This window comes from Scylla paramamosain, chromosome 25 (assembly GCF_035594125.1).
Source record: "Scylla paramamosain isolate STU-SP2022 chromosome 25, ASM3559412v1, whole genome shotgun sequence".
NCBI lineage: Eukaryota > Metazoa > Arthropoda > Malacostraca > Decapoda > Portunidae > Scylla > Scylla paramamosain.
The window spans coordinates 2087501-2104578 of NC_087175.1; the positions used below are offsets into that span (position 1 = coordinate 2087501).

Sequence of the window (17078 nt, forward strand, 5' to 3'; positions counted from 1 at the left end):
TATTGTTTTGTTAATTCTAATGATCCTCCCCTCCCCACACCACCACTACCACCACCACCATTCCAGAAAGCATCATGTGGCAGCGACTGGAAAAGCTCTACAGCAAACGTGGCCGGAAACGAGGCTGCTTGTTGGAGGAGGTGGAACGCCAGCTGGTGGTTGCCCGCTGCCGTGGCCTCGCCTCTCCCTCGCTCATATCTCGCCACCGTTATTGTCATCCTACCTGTGTACCCCTGTGTCGCCTGTCCCAAGTATGTTATTGCTCTCTCTCTCTCTCTCTCTCTCTCTCTCTCTCTCTCTCTCTCTCTCTCTCTCTCTCTCTCTCGAAATCTTAATTATACTCTCATTTCTTACCTTTCTCTTATGTCACTTCCGTTATCCCTTCTTTCTTTCTGTAGTTTCGTTTTAATCATTCCCATGTTCATCTTTAACAATTGTAAGCGTCTCGTCCAAACGTTTCGAAGCTTAATAAGCTAACCTCGCGCCTCCACTATTTCCTCTTCTATTCTTTCTTTCACTTTCCTTTACATGTCTCCATTTTCTGAGCAACAAGTATGTTATTTGTAGTTCTTATATATGTATATATATATATATATATATATATATATATATATATATATATATATATATATATATATATATATATATATATATATATATATATATATATATATATATATATATATACTAAACCTGAACTGTAGAACCATGTAAATTCTGTGTTATAATCGTAACATGTGAATTCGAAGCTTCAATTAATTCCCTTCCTTGCCACTAGATGCAGGCGTCAGTGAACCAGCGGCGTCCTTTTCCTCAGTGCGCCTCTAAACATTGTGGGAAAAGCGTACGTTGCATCACCGTGCGTTCCAAACCTCTGCACTGCGTCGCAGACAAGGATACACCCGTGGACATCTTGGGAGGAGTCTGGGGACGTGGATGTGGCAATAACACTCGGAAAGACGACGAGATGCGAAAGATAATTCGAGTATCGGTTCCTACCAATCCACGCACGCCAGTATCTGTCCGACACGTGCATTCAGAGAGAGAGGCACATGGCGGCAGGAGAGAGAGTAGGTTGCGCGGGGGAATGGCAAGAAGAGGACTGCTATTCGACAATGATCCGATGTGGGGACAGCCGTGGGATTCCGTAGAGGCTTGTAACACCCCTGGAAGTACCGCATCCCGCCGTAACACTTCGCCAAAAACCCCAACAAAATCCCCAGCCAACACCCCAATTATCCTCCGCACACCCACTAACACACTAGTCATTCTCAGCTCTCCTACCACCACCCCAAGCAAGCCATACACCCCCACCAAGACCCGAGCCACCAATAGCAGCCCAAAAAATTCCCCGATCAGTCCGTCATTCAAGACGTTCATACAGCAGGAGATGGCAACCTTGCGGAACACCTCACCTCTTCAGGCCGTTTTATCCATGGGTTCCTTCTGGTCACCCCATGCCTCCCGCGCCGCCCTGGACAGCTCCCCTGGATTCCCAAAAGTCAGCTTGACGTCCACCACCTCCGCGGTATCTCCGTGGAAGGGGGCGGGACCTGTTCCGTTCAGTCCCTCCCTGTTTATCGTGCAGGCGGCGCTGCTGGCTGACGGGTCGCTGCGGACTGATGGCTATCGCTCACTTCACTGTTATCGGTAAGACACACACACGGATGTAATTTTATGTTTTCTGATTATTTTGTGACAATTTAAGAGCATGACGCGTAGTAGTTTTCGTAATTCGATTTATTTTTATTAATTATATTTTCATTTTTTTATGCACCTTTGTCATGACTGACGAAAAAAAAAATGTAAGGACAGGAATAAAAGGTTCTTCTGTTAGCGGGCGCCTTAGGAACACCCGCCAGACAGGCTGAGGTGCTGCAGATAGGCTTTATTATCTTATTATCTATCTTGATATTATTTTAATTGATTGTTACTATCATCAGTATCATGTAGCGGAGGCAGGTGTTCTTACTGATAGAAATGTATAATTTTGGAGATTATAGTATCAATAATTGATACTATAATAATAATAATAATAATAATAATTATTATTATTATTATTATTATTATATTATTATTATTATTATTATTATTATTATTATTATTATAGGTCAGGAAATCCAATTTAGGATTTTAGCTATTGTATTTTCACCCCAAAAATAATAGAAACTTAATACGTGGTTTTAATCAATGTTTTTATTTCATTAATACGTGGTTTTCATCAGTGTTTTATTTCAACAAGAAAAACGTGGAAAAAAAAGTTTCAACTCTGCCACCGACTCCCCCTGAAATGTGCTCCTTCCAAGCACCTCACATGTACAAAATTGTCCCCAAGCCTGCAAGTAAAATTCAGTTCATAACCAGCTGATGAAAAATGTATAAAAATGAGAATCGGTAAGAGCGTATAATTCATTTTCTAATGGAAAGGAACACAATTTTTGGTTTTCCGTATTAGTTAATTATTCCCACAGTTACATCCCGACAACAGAACTATATACAAAGCAGTACGTCAAGATAACTGGAACTCCTCTCCAACAGAGCCTCAAGTTCGCATTGGGTCGCTGTACCTCACTACACTTCCATAGAGCTCTGTCCTCTTCCTCATCTTCAGCCTCCACTCAACCCTCTCTCTGTGATCTTTGCATTCCTCTCATATCTCCCTCGGCCTGCCTCCTCTTCCGTGCACTTCATGTCTACAAAATATAAATCGCTGTTCAGTCCAAATAACATGTTCATCCTGTCTCTGCTGATGACTGACTGACTGTCCACTGGCGGGTGAGAGAGAAGTGTTTGCGATGAGTAGTCTGCAAATGAGGAGAGTGAAGTGTCTAACCCACTCGCGATCAGACAGACCGACGGACAGGATATAAAACTCAGTAGAGATATGATAATGTTGTTGTTTAAGCCATTACAGGTGCATATCGAGCAAAACTTAGATTTTTAATGTTTTGTGTGAAAATGTATAAGCACTCAACATTTTTCCCGGTATTATTATTATTATTATTATTATTATTATTATTATTATTATTATTATTATTATTTGATTCATTATTTCATTATTATGGTTATCATCGTCACTATTTTTTTTATTAAAATACATATTAAACGTATTCATTTTTTTCAGAGAGAGAGAGAGAGAGAGAGAGAGAGAGAGAGAGACTTAATAGCTAAAGCAAAGATATCATTGCACAATCACAACTTTTCTGACAGACCTTCAAACTCTTATCTCTTCACGGAACTACTACACTTTAAAACGCCCACACACACACTCTCTCTCTCTCTCTCTCTCTCTCTCTCTCTCTCTCTCTCTCTCTCTCTCTCTCTCTCTCTCTCTCTCTCTCTGTGAATTACACACCTATTAATTTCCTTATTTTTACTGTGGTTGTATTCATTCATTTATATTTGTTTTATATATTTATCTACTCATTTATCTATTTTATTTATTTTCCTTATTTTCTCGTTCTTTTTATTCCTAATTTATTGAATTGTTAAAGCGTGGAAAAAATAAAGAAGGGAATGGAGTTGCAATTGAATGGTCGTAGAAGGGAGGGACCAGAGAGGAGAGAGGGCGGGGAAGCAGTGAGGGTGAAGGAGTGTTCTGACAGAGGAAGGGGGGGGAACACGACCTTGGAGAGAGTTGGGGAGGGGAAGAGAAAGAGTGGGAAAAGAGGGGAGGGAGGGAGTTGGGGGGAAGGATGAAGGCAAGGCATAGAAAGGAGGGAGGGAGGGTGAGAGATAAACTTATCACTCCCCAGTAACTGACGGGAAACTAACGTGTACAGCACAAGTGAGTGAGCGGATGGATGAGTAAGAGATATTTAGGCAGAAACAGTTGAGAAAGAGCAGTCAGCGTCTGAACACTGAACAAGGAGGACGTTGAGAGAAAGGATGAACTGCAAGAAGTGTCATGCCTCGTTTGAGAAGGAAGGAAAGGACCCACTGCTGCTTCCTTCATGTGGCCATACTCTGTGTAGAAACTGTTTACGCCTCTTCATCCAACACAACGGTTTCAAATGTCCATTTTGCGGGTACGTGTGTGTGTGTGTGTGTGTGTGTGTGTTTTACCTCATTGTGTTTTCACAGAGTTCAGCCAAGCTCGTAATGCCCCATCTTTTACAGTTAATTAAGTCATATTTGGTATCTTTAAAGCTAGTATGAATGTTCCATGCACATAACTAGGTAAGTCTGTCGGTGCATTCTGTTGGCTGATTGCGCCGTCAGAAAACTATATTTTACTGTGTCCTCTTAGTGTTGAATGTTGTGGCACCATGAAATCCCTGATGTGTATCTTTTGGTTTCTACACACTTGTACAGCATGGTAAGGTCGCCTTGTGTTCGTCACTCTAGTGGTGGGGGCTTCAGTTTGTCAAGCGTTTCTTCATAGTCGATATCTTTCACCTCTAGTACTAGTTTTGTAGCTGCTCTTTGCACTTTGCTTTGTAGATACCATACTACTGCTGCATATTTCGAGTGTTGATCTTAGATGTGTGGTTATTTTCTTTAGTAATTTCCTCATCTTTGTATCTAAATAGTTGCCTCGTATTTGCCAAGTGATGCATGCTCCTTACTTTGTCGTTTATTATGATCTTTGGTAATAGCCTCCCGTTTATTGATGCACGTACGTCGTTCAACACGCATTCCTAAACTCTCGGGGCATCGGTCTAACAAGTACTTTAAAGACACTTGAAAAAAAAAATGCCTGTGTGTGTGTGTGTGTGTGTGTGTGTGTGTGTGTGTGTGTGTGTGTGTGTGTGTGTGTGTGTGTGTGTCGCACGTGATATGATAAGACAGATTTCTATTGAATGATTGATAATGAAGGAAAAAAAACACTTATCTGTTTATAATATTGAGTGACTAACTCTCTCTCTCTCTCTCTCTCTCTCTCTCTCTCTCTCTCTCTCTCTCTCTCTCTCTCTCTCTCTCTCTCTCCAGGAAGAAGCAGCCCCCAAACCTGAACCTAGGAGACTTGCTCCCAAACTATGCCATTCTTGAAATGATGGAGAACATGGACGTAAGTGTGGAACAGAGGGGACTGAGGAACGTAGAGAGAGAGAGAAGGGGTCAGGGTGGGGGGAACAGGCTTAAAAAAAAACAAAAGGGGGGGAATGATGGAGTAAAATTTTTGCACAGAGAGGAAGGGGGAGAGAGGCAGGCTTGTAAAAATAGAAATAAATAAAAAATCAGTTAGGAGTGAAGTAAGAAGTAGAATTTTACAGCAAGAGATTCATAAAGAAGGAAGAGTGGCATAATATTCTTTGAAGGAGAGGGTATTTTGAAATAAGAGAAACTAGATTCTGTAAAGAGAGACCTGTAAAGAAACATTTTAGAGAGAGAGAGAGAGAGAAATTTACTCATCCTACCTCACTTAACAGGATGAGAAAGGATGCAGCGGAAGGAAGAAGGGCAGACACAGATCAAGAGGGAGGACGGCGAAAGACAGGGAAAGGAGTGTGATTAGGAGTACTGAAAGTGAGTGTCTGGAGCATGTGGGGGTACGGCTCATGTACTGGTGCGGCCCATGTGGTGTGGCAGCGTGTGGCGAATGTGTGGTGGAGAAGCACACTGGTGGGGACAGCAGTGGAGGCAGGAGGCACCAGACTGTGAGGATTGATACTGCACTGAAGATGAGGAGGAGTGAGGTGGAAGAGCTTGTGATTATATTGATGCAAACTCTGGGTAAGTGTGTGTGTGTGTGTGTATGTGTGTATGATGTGTAGTTGTATATTTCAAGATGCTTCTGTTTTTGGATAATCTTTTTTGGGATTGGCATCTCAAAGGGCATTTTTCTTCTGCATTTTTTTGCAAGTTTTTCCCAGAGACTCTTATCCATCTTACTGCACAGCTTATTGTTATTTTTATCAGGGGGAGCTGTTCTTTTCTGTGTTATTTAAATGGGGAGGAGAGTGAAATGTAAGAATTTTTTACATTTTCTACTACAACTACTATTTCTTTCTTGCATTCTCTCATTAAACCCTATTCATAAACACATTCTTTCCCTCTCACTCCCTCATTTATTCATCTCCTTACACATATACATTCTTTCTCTCTCTCTATCTCACTCTCTCCACCCTCTGCATAAACTCGCCCATTCATTCTTGCTTTCACTCCTTATATCCTAAATCTCATTGTCCCTCTTAGTCCCTCACTCATTCAGCCCCTCACACATATACAACCTTTCTTTCGCTCCTTCTCTCACCCACTTACTGACTCATGAATTCCAGAGACAGCAGAGAAGAAACACAGCAGCCTAGCCAAGTCACACACACACACACACACACACCTCTCTCCTTCTGTCACCCACTCACTGATACTCATGGATTCCAGAGGCAGCAGAGAAGAAACACGGCAACCTTATCAAGTCATCTCCCTTCATCTCGGCTGCCAGGAAGCTGCAGACAGAGGTGACAGCGGTGATGGGGAAGATGAGGGTGGTGATGTCCCTCCTGTCCCGCCTGATCCAGGAGACCGAGGAGGGCAACGCAGGACTCCAGCACCTGCGTGTGGAGCTGGACGAGCTGATTCAGAAAACGCCACCGTCCGGGTCGGCCATGGGGAGTGTTTCGGAGATCATGGCTTTACTGGTGTGTGTATATCAGAGAGAGAGAGAGAGAGAGAGAGAGAGAGAGAGAGAGAGAGAGAGAGAGAGATTGACATTGATATATTATAGAGGCATTGGTGTGTGTGCGCGTGTGCGTGTGAGAGAGAGCAGGATACATAAAAAAAAAGGAAGTATTTCTGATTAGAAAGAGACAATGGTAATATATACAAGAGAGAGAGGGGGAAGTATTTGTGATATACTGTAAGAGACATTGATGGCATATGAAAAAGAGCAAGCACCACCACTGCCACCACCACTACAACTAAAGTCCTTCCCCTTCACACAGAAACACCTGAAGGAAATTGAGGAGTTCCGTGACGGCGCTGTAGCCAAGGTGCTGGAGGAGACAGAAGCCTTAGGCAAAGAGGACCGGATGATATTTTTTGGCTTGGCCTCAGCCCACAGTGCCGTTCTTAATCAGAAAGCTGCTGTCCTTTGTAAGCAGGTGTGTGTTTGTACCGTGTTTCCTTACTGGCTTAGGTATAGAGTGTTGCATCCTTTTGTTTGTTTCCTAACAGGCCTGTGCAGGTTTGGTGATGAGTGTTGCATCCCTTCATTACTTTTTGTTCTCCATTAGATCGTTTGTGGTACATTTTACTGAACTTTTTGTCTTATTGCCCAGATGTTTGAAAAGATTTTTTAATCCTTGTTTTAATATGTAAGTTCTTGCTGTGTTGTCTTGATGATTGGCGGGGGGGGGGGGGGGAAGAGAGAGAGAGAGAGAGAGAGAGAGAGAGAGAGAGAGAGAGAGAGAGCACAAGTGTGTAAATTTTTTTACCTTGTTTTCGTCTAACTTTTCATGTGTTCTTATGATAATTGAGAGAGGGCAAGAGTGGATGTGGGCATGTGTGTTATCTGACATGCTCCCCTGCAGCTGGTGTTGTGCAGTGGTGGGTGTCACTTGGATGTGGTGGGTGGTGGTGGCCTGCTGGGGAGCCTCACTTGGGAGCGGAACAAGTTTCATCTGCACTGCCTTCGTCTGCCTTCAGGGCCTCGCAGATCCACTTCAGACCTAGTACGCTGCCATGCTCTCAAGGCAAGTACACACACACACACACACACAGCTACTTGTATAAAGTGTGCCTAAGTAACTATATTGATATTTATGTAGCCATGTAAAAATGGTCATTTTCTCTCACTTTCTAGGTCACTTCAGTAATTAGGTGCAGTTTACATTTTTTCTTTTTCCTGCTCCATCTTGTCCTCCTCTTATGCCAGATTGGTTAATGAGAGACAGAGACAGTTATCATAACCCAATTATTAAATTTAATGTTCTTATTTTTTTTACTGGGTTGGATGGTAAAAGTCTCTTCCATATATTTAGTCATATTATATAATTTCTTCCCAAACATTCCTTCTTGTGTTTTCCTCCACACACCATCCCCAGGCCTTCTTCAATCTCCTCTCTGGTGTCCTTCCAGTTCCCTCCAAATCTGATGCTCTTTGGAGTGTGTATGACCTCTTTCACTAATAATTTCCTCACCAACTTCTCATTTCAGTGGCAGGTCTTACAAACACAGATGCAAGAAGTGAAGGAAGTGTTTCTGGACCTGGCATGGGGAGGACAAGGCCAGGGTGCAGCAGGGAAGGAGAGACTGTACTTGAAACTCTGCTGGTTTGACTCGGTTTCTGAGGCTTCCTGTCGCTGCTTCCTGCACCTGGTGATGGGCGATGATGATGATAACAGTGATGGCACCACCTCCCTCCTTGGCCCTCTTCCTGGGAAAATTGTAAGTTGTGTTGGTAGTTTTAATTTGTTTCTTGTTGTTTTTCATGGAGTTTATGGACACAATGATTATCAGATTTATTTTTTAGCAACTTTGTCAAATGTGATGTTACTGTGATTTATATATAGATGTATACATTATTTTTAGCATCGCACTGACTAGTTTTGCTTGTCATTTGACACACAAATTAGTTCTACTGTAAAAGTTTTATATTAATCTAGGCTTCTCATTTACAGTTTGACAGAACTGCACAAGTTACTTATACTGATTCTTTCATTATTAATTTCTGCTTTGCATCATTTCCCTCATGATGAATGGATACCACACACCTGCTATCAATTAACTTTCTCTGCCCATCTCACAGCTGGAGGTATTAGGCCGGGCCATCCTGCTTGGCACACGCTCCCAGAAGGAAGGAGAAGGCACAGGGAACAAGAGTACAGCAGACTGCCATCCCACTGCCAATGCTGTAGCTCCAGCCATTGTTGATGGTTAGTGAAGTCTACTTGCTGCTCAGAAATCATTATTCCTAATTTTGGTTGTCACTATCCTTTGGCAGCAACTAACAACCCATCTTATATTCACGTTTGCCATTCATTTACTGCCAGTGATAGTTTTCTTACCATAGATTGGAATAGTCAGGCTAGACAGAGAAGGAATGTAGACTGATGCCAAGCCTGGTCCAGTTGCCAGACACTAAACAGCATAGTCCCAGAAAGCACTTGGTTCATCCCATGTGTTTCTAATTAGTGTTCCTTGAAAGTGGACCTGACAGAGATGGGTGTTAATTGATCATATTACTCCTACAAGGCAGGCAAATAGAGAGGGCACTGGAAAGCAAAGAATTAAAAAGATGATTCCCATTTTGTCAGCCCTATAATTTGATCTCCCTTTTCAGCCGGGGACTTGGTATGCATTAAGGGACGGCAAGGTGAGGAAGAGGCAGAGTTCTGGCTGGTGACAGAGGGACCTACACGCATAGCCAAGCCTCCTGCCACTTATGAGGTGATCGGGGCTCTCCTACCTGCCCACAAAAGCCTCCTGGCCAAGCTGCCAAGTCTCAAAGGCATGAAGGTGGAGGACTGCGGTGCCATAATTGCCAATGAGAAGAAGGAGAGGGAGTCTCCTCACAGTTCCTCAGCGGCCCCGTCTGCCAGAGTGAGTCCGTCGGTGCACACACACGATGCTAACAAAAATAATTTTGACGACCTAGATAGTGTCTTCCAAAAGTAACTTCGATGATCTAGAAAATGTCAATTATTAAATCTTCAGCTTCTGACCCTTGAATGAATTGTGATCGTGAAGGAATACACCATTACAATATTTTTATTATTATATTACAGACAAGGGACAGGGATATACACATAAGTATATATTTACAGTACTATATACATTTTTTTTATAAACTGGTACAAAATTTTATATATATATATTTATATATATATATATATATATATATATATATATATATATATATATATATATATATATATATATATATATATATATATATATATATATACACACAGGGATAATGGTTAAGTGTCTCAAATTCTATCAATATTTAGTGGTAAGGAAGGAAGCCACTCCCCAGTGACAAGATGAAGGGACTAACAGTGATAGTTCTGGTGGTGGTGCTCCTCCTCTTGCTCGCCATGTCTCCTGCAAGAGAGTCCTGCTGATCTACAGAGAGAGGTGATTGGTATTGGCTTTTTATTTGTATATACCTTTCAGTGCCATTTAATTTTTGTATTATCTAGTTAGTTCTAGTTTTTACACTATTTTACAATGGGTGTCAAGGCAAAGCAGTGTTTCACAAAACTAAACCTGTCAATTATTCATCCCTTGCATCTCTACACAGCCCAATTTTCCATCCTTTACCATCCTGTTTTCCCTGGCCCCCTTCTCTTTCCTCCCTCTCAATTTCTCCTCACATATCCCACAGTATTTTTAAGAAACTACACCCTTATTCTTTATCTCCCTCTTTTTCTCCCCAACCCCCAAATAAGGTGGTGGTGGTGGTGATGATGACAGAGGCAGAATAATAAACATGGTGACTAAATAAAATGTGCACTGCAATGAAGAGAATATTAAAAAGAAAAGGTGAAGCATGTTGATGTGATTATACATAATGAAAAGTTATAATTTTTGTATTAATAAATAAATGTCATTACACAATGTTTGTATGGTATTCCCCCCACTGTCCTCCTCTGGATTAGCACCACTTCACGTGTCACATGTTGCCAACCTGCATGTCTATTTTGCCACCGTCTCCGCCACAGAACTGCTGCACGGGAAAATTCACTACCACAGTTCTTACCTGTTACCTTAATTGACAAGTCAGTTTGTAATTACGTCAAGTTGGAGAAACGTGTATATTCTTACCAAGTGGCTCTGCCCTTACCCACTCTGCAGCTGCAAGTTATGGATATACATTTCCGTGTGCAAATTTCCCTTAACATCTGGGACACAAACAGTGAGGCTAATATAGTTAGTTGAGTGCTACAAATTTAGACCCAGTACATCACCAAACTGTCAAAAAACCAGTTACAATACACTGCCCAGCTTTGTGAGAGTGTGAGACATCCTGCCACAGACACTTCCTGGAGGAGCACAAGATTGTTCCCTTGGTCATCATCCTGTAATGGTGTGGTGTTTGCGAGCCAAAAATTTCTGAAACCTAACTCGGGATGCCATTCCCCATCACATTTGTGGCAGGGCACCTCACACTGTACAGGGACACTGAGCCTTACGTTGTGGTGTGGAACAGATCACAGCACTGCAACTTAAACTGCAAAATCTCAAAATTTTTTATCCCCTTCTTTCTTGTGTATGCTTATAAAGAGATTTTGCAGTTCTTAGGGTAATGAATAATGTAGAATAAGAGGAATGTCTCTGAGTAATTCATGACAGAAAAGGAACCAGACAGCAGTGAAAAGGTTAAACTTGAAGATCAGGCAGCATATTGGAACTGGCAAATCCAGTTACAATACACCAGTTTGCCATTATAATTCCTTAGTACTGGGCCTTGATTAGTAGCACTCACTCACTGAATTAGCCTAACTGCGTGTCCCAAACATCAGGGGAAATTTGCACATGAGTGTATTCATAACTCTCAGCTGTGGAGCGGCTAAGGGTGGAAGTCCTTGATAATTTGATAATACATACATTTCTCCAAGCAGGTGTAATACAAACTGAATACTGGTGGTTAATCAAAGCAACAGACGAGAATTGTCAGTGTTGCTGTACGGTTGTGATTCTACCCATGTGGCTCTTCTGTGTTGGAGACTTGCAGCAAAACAATAAAAGAAAATGCAGGTTAGCAACATGTGACTCACTGACATCACATCAAGATGCCCAAGCTGTGGATGCTATTTTCTATCCCTTCTCCTCATTTGATAATTCTCCCTTCTCCTCCCCCCTCTCCTCTTCCACTTCACTTTTCTCCTCTTCCTCCCAACAACTAGATAAAGTAAATATACAAGAAACCTTACCTCATGAAGCAGTGGCAGTGGTAGTAGTGGTGTCGAAGTGAAGGAAGAGGATGGACACAAGCAGTAGTCAGAAAAACCAAAGAGAGAGATGAAAGAGGGACAGAAAGAATGAAAGGTAAAGGAAATATAAGTAGAATGACATTAAATTGTATCAAGGCAAAACAAAAAAAAAAAGCATCAACAGAGAAAGAGGGAAGAATGAAAGTCAAGAACCTTCAAAGAGAGTGAGAGAGAAAAGACAGGATAAGACAAATAGAAGGTATGAAATGGAGGAGGGAGAAAGGAAAAAAAACAAGAGGAATAAATGAAGGAGATAGAAAATAAGAAAATAAAGAAAACAAAAGGAGAAAGAAAGAATAAGAAAAGTACCTTCAGCTCTCAAAATCCTAGGAAAAATAAAGAAGACAAAATTAAAGGAAGAAAGAAGGAATACGAAAGAATAAGACAGGTAACTTATAAAAAGCAAAGGAAATAGAAGTACCAAGAAAGAAAGAGAAAGAGAGAGGGAAGAAGAGAGTGCCCATCAGCTTTCAAAATCCTCTCTCCAGCAAGAACTCCCTCACTTCTGCCACATACTGCCCCTTAATCTCTATCTTCTGGTGAGGTTCATGCGCTCTCATGTTGAGGATCCTGGTGTGCTTCCGGTCCTGCAAGTACTCCCGCAGCTCCTCCAGAAGGGCAAACACATCCCCCTCCACATGGCTCACAAATGTTCGGTATCTGAGAGCAGAGGGAACCGCGTGAGGACAAATACTACCATGAACTTGAGCACATAAAGAATAAGGAGTTTACAAAAGGTCAGTGTGTGGAGAAAGATACAAGAAGGATGAGCATCAGAGAAGATTAGATTAAGAGACCAGTGGGAAGACCTAGACTGTGAGGAAGACATGGGAAGGGTGAACACGAGAGAAGATTAGATTGAGAGACCAGTGGGAAGACCTAGACTGTGAGGAAGACATGGGAAGGGTGAACACGAGAGAAGATTAGATTGAGAGACCAGTGGGAAGACCTAGACTGTGAGGAAGACATGGGAAGGGTGGACACGAGAGAAGATTAGATTGAGAGACCAGTGGGAAGGCCTGAAGACTGTGAGGAAGACATGGGAAGGGTGAACAAGAGAGAAGATTAGATTGAGAGACTAGTGGGAAGGCCTGAAGACTGTGAGGAAGACATGGGAAGGGTGAACAAGAGAGAAGATTAGATTAAGAGACCAGTAGGAAGACCTAGACTGTGAGGAAGACATGGGATGGATGAACATGAGATGATTACTTTAAGAGACCACTGGGAAGACTAAGGACCTGAAGACAATGTGAGGAAGACATGGGAAGGACAAACATCAGGGAAGGGATCACCCAACACTACAAAAAGAGGAGGAACCCATATGTCAATCCAATCCATAAAGGATATAAGGAGTTGCTGAGGCCAACTGATCCACACAAGGCTGCTCCTGAACACTTGAGGGGTTAATGCTCAAAATTATGGCAATAAATATCACTAACCTTTTTTTTCTTTTTCTTTTTAATTAACTACCTAGTGAGGATGAGGAGTTATACCAAGATTAATAAATAAATAAGAAATAGAAAATTAATATGATGTGATGTCAGAGGCAGAATAATAAAACAAAGTGATGATGATAATGATGATGATGACAAGGAAAAGTATGGATAAAAAAACAAACTTGTGATAATGAAGGTGAGGATAACGATGAAGAAGAGACAAGATGACAAAACAAAGTGATGACAATGAAGATGAAGATAATGACAAAGTAGAAGCAGAATAAAACAAAATGATAATAACAAAGACAAAGATAATGACAAAAGAAAAGACAAGATAACAAAACAAAATGATGATAATGAAAGCAAATGACAAAGAAGAGGCAAGATAACAAAACAAAATGATGATAATGAAAGCAAATGACAAAGAAGATGCAAGATAACAAATCAAGGCAATGATAATAAAAACAAAGATAAAAAAGAAGAGGAGGAGGAACAACAGGCAGCACCTCACTTACTTGGATATATGGGGTATGTGGTGGAGGTAGACAGGAATCATGTGGCTGGGGCTACGGCGGACAAAATAAGGATGGTCCCCGGGCTTGGCAGACGGTGCCACCCATCCAGACGGTGTCACCTCACCTGTGGCAGTGTCAGAGGTGAGTCAGATGGAGGGAAAGGGGTGGCAGGGAAGGAGGGTAAAAGGGGGAAGCATTCAGGAGGCCATGTGTGGAGTTACCAGATGATGTGGAGGTAAAAAAGGGGCTTTGCAGGAGCAGTACAGAAGGAATTGGGTTAAGGTTGTGTGAAATGGATAAGGGTTAAATGAAAAAGAATTGGACAGAGGCTGGATAAAGCAGAATGAACAAAAGGACAGAGGGGGATTGGAAGGAGACAGGCACACACAGACTCAGAAACACCTTCCCCCAAAAAACATACACATAACTTTTAAAAGAAAACATAAAATACTTGATATAAAAAAGCTTCACTCAATCCTGGTAAATGCAGATAGGTAGTGTACACACACACACACACACACACACACACACACACACACACACACACACACACACACACACACACACACACAGAACAGATTAATACAATTTATAACTGGAAAATCACATGAGTGCAACAGAAACATTGAAAATTCTAAAGAAAATAACATACAACAGCAAAAAAAAGATAAAATGCAAGCTTAACTTAATCCTGTAAACACATACACACACACACACACACACACACACACACACACACACACACAAAGTGAAGGCAAGACTGGACACAGAGATGGGCGCTGTATGCCACATTAACACACACAAACACATACACATACCTGGGGCCACTGTGGGTTTAGGGATGGACTTGAGGGGGAACAGCCGCTCCACATAGTGCCACTCTGCTGTCGAGGTCTCCACCTGCAATATGAGCGGTGCAATCAACAGGTGTACAAGTGGCAAGGTAAGGGATGACCATTTGAATTCCTACTCCAAGTTCCTTATTACATAATTCCGAACATAATTAACTTGCATACCAGGCCAGCAATTCAACATGAGAAGGCACCACACACACACACACACACACACACACACACACACCAGGAGACATCCCTGTGGATATAATAGTGGTTGCCCAACACCCCACCATGTAGCAGATGGTTTTAAGAAAGGATAAGTATGTCAAAAAGCAGAGGACAGTGGTATCAACGCTGTGGATCTGCTGCATCATGACAGTGTTTTGCCAGCATGTCAGTCAGCAAGACAACACCTTCACCAGAGACTGAGGAGCACACACAAGGCAGCAACCCATGAGAATGACTCAGCATAAGCCACATCTCTGAAATAAAGCAGCAGCCAAGGAGGACATCTGTAAATCTTCAGGGGGATTGTTACACACACACTCATCACATTACCAACTCGTGAATTTCAACTGCCAAAAGTACCCAACCCACACAGAACTGGCAACTGTGCCCTACAAGCACCTACAACCAAAATGCCCAACTGATCTGGAATTTGAGATTGCCACTGCTCATATCCCAAGTGATTTTCTCTGAGGCATTCACCATGAAGGCTGTCATCTCCGAAATATTTGCATCTCTTCTCTAGCTTCCTTTCCACAGCAAATGTAAGATCTGGTTCAATGATGAAACTTCAAGAGCTGTTAGGGAGTCACTTGCAACACTTGTCAGTAATCACACTCATATAATCTAGCAACTGCACAAAACAGGTCTTGCTATTACTTACAGAAACGTGGCAATGAAAGACTACAGACGTCAAGGCTATCCTCTATGCCAGTACCAGTATGAGAATTCTCCCATCCAGTATCATGGCTGAAGAGATTGTGGAGGATTTTAAGCAGGCCTTGCAGAGTGCCCTTCATTAGTGTCTACCAGCTGCCTGTGTGTTGGGTGCTGGTTTCATGACACAAGTTATGTACAAGAGTTAGGGAATAGCAACACCAAGGAATAAGGGCACCAAGAAGAGGAACAAATTCTTCACATGAGTAGTTCATGAATGGAACACTCAGTAATTATCTATGTAGTCCTTTCCCAGCCAACATAAGACTTAGAGAGAGCATCCTAAAGACAAGACCTAGCCATCACTTTCAACAAAACATGCATAAGAGACTCTCTTGCCCATTACATCCTCAATATCACCAGAAATGCATGACTGGCAACTCATAACGCCAGGCCACGGGCCTAGCCAGCCCAAGACCCCAATTCTCCATAAGTAACAACAGCGGAATGAATTATTCACAGTCAACTTTCCAAGTATTCTTACCTGTTTGGCTACCCTGTCATTTTCAGCAGTATGGCTCGTGAATACTGACTGGTATAATGATTTAAACTGATAGCCTTCAGGGCAGCCCACATCTGCAGGCACGCCAGCAGGCCTTTGCCTAGTGTTAGGTAAGACAAAGTTGGCTTGAAGAAGGGGCGGAGCTGTGTGCCTTAAGCAGAATTTACACAACAATGGAAACTATGGTGGCAGTGTTACTCAATATTGTCAAAGAGGATATGGCTTAGCTGAGAGTGTAAAGATCTTTTAAATGATGCAATGGAGTCAGCTCCAAAAGCACTATCAGGTAGGGAGTTCCAGCGATCTATGCACCTCAGATTATTAAAAAAAAAAAAAAAAAAAAAAAAAACTGCGTCTGCACTCTACCGATACATGAGGCTTGGCAATTTTGAATCGGTGGCCTACATCCGTTCATCAGTTACAGACAGCTTTACCCATGCTTACTCGCCCACACGGTATTCTGCCGCGGTGTTCTTCATGGAGAGAGAGAAAAAAAATAATAATAATGTCGCTTCTAATACCTACACATAACTTCACCTCAGTACTAACACACCACCCCAACACCACATCCTGTCAACAACCCTCACCGGCCTGCCCCAGGCTACCCCAGGCGGCAAGCTCACCTGTGCCCTGCTGTCAGGAATGGTGTGGCGGCCTGCAGGGAGGTTGGTGATGCCCAGAGCAGCGGGACAGGTATGCACAGCCCGCTGGGACACTGCCGCCTTCAAGCACCGCAAGCCTGACACACACCGCAGGGTAACAAGGGAACACACACCCGCTGACATCTTGCTTCTGCTGCGTGTTGGGTCTCGCGCTCTCTCTCTCTCTCTCTCTCTCTCTCTTCTTTGACATACCTAATATTCCTACCAAGACTCACTCTAAATAATTATTTTCATCGTAAATATTCCGCAGGTGTTTTTTTTTTTCTTTGATTTGCAAGCTTAAAAATTATAAAATACAGAGTCATA

General features: G+C 42.3%; 3 protein-coding genes across 6 annotated transcripts in view; 2 read left to right on the top strand and 1 right to left on the bottom strand.

The window, feature by feature from the left end:
* The window catches only part of LOC135113423 (uncharacterized), a 10719-nt gene extending 7293 nt beyond the window's left edge, over positions 1-3426 (top strand). For both annotated transcript variants that reach the window (XM_064028688.1, XM_064028686.1), the window contains exons 3-5: positions 67-251; positions 779-1650; positions 2539-3426. In XM_064028688.1, the coding sequence (XP_063884758.1) occupies positions 75-251; positions 779-1650; positions 2539-2761 (1272 nt within the window). In that variant the 5' untranslated portion in view covers positions 67-74 and the 3' untranslated portion in view covers positions 2762-3426. The remainder of the gene's footprint in view (positions 1-66; positions 252-778; positions 1651-2538) is intronic.
* Positions 3427-3742: 316 nt separating this feature from the next.
* LOC135113419 (uncharacterized) lies at positions 3743-10503 on the top strand. 2 transcript variants are annotated; one of them, XM_064028677.1, is made up of 10 exons: positions 3743-4028; positions 4933-5011; positions 5373-5676; positions 6325-6581; positions 6885-7043; positions 7473-7634; positions 8098-8328; positions 8690-8816; positions 9224-9483; positions 9894-10503. In XM_064028677.1, exons 1-10 carry the CDS (start codon positions 3889-3891, stop codon positions 9897-9899), a joined length of 1725 nt encoding a protein of 574 aa, XP_063884747.1. In that variant the 5' UTR covers positions 3743-3888; the 3' UTR covers positions 9900-10503. The 2 variants fall into 2 exon arrangements, with proteins under 2 accessions (XP_063884747.1, XP_063884746.1); XM_064028676.1 differs by lacking the exon at positions 9894-10503 and having other exon boundaries at positions 3744-4028; positions 9224-9558.
* Positions 9638-16939, bottom strand: LOC135113426 (large ribosomal subunit protein mL49-like). 2 transcript variants are annotated; one of them, XM_064028691.1, is made up of 5 exons: positions 16734-16939; positions 14649-14730; positions 13831-13954; positions 11820-12539; positions 9638-9987 (listed from the first exon to the last, which is right to left on the bottom strand). In XM_064028691.1, the coding sequence occupies exons 1-4, from the start codon at positions 16893-16895 to the stop codon at positions 12350-12352; spliced, it is 558 nt and encodes a 185-aa protein (XP_063884761.1). In that variant the 5' UTR covers positions 16896-16939; the 3' UTR covers positions 9638-9987; positions 11820-12349. The 2 variants fall into 2 exon arrangements, with proteins under 2 accessions (XP_063884761.1, XP_063884762.1); XM_064028692.1 differs by having other exon boundaries at positions 9638-10008.
* Positions 16940-17078: the final 139 nt, after the last annotated feature.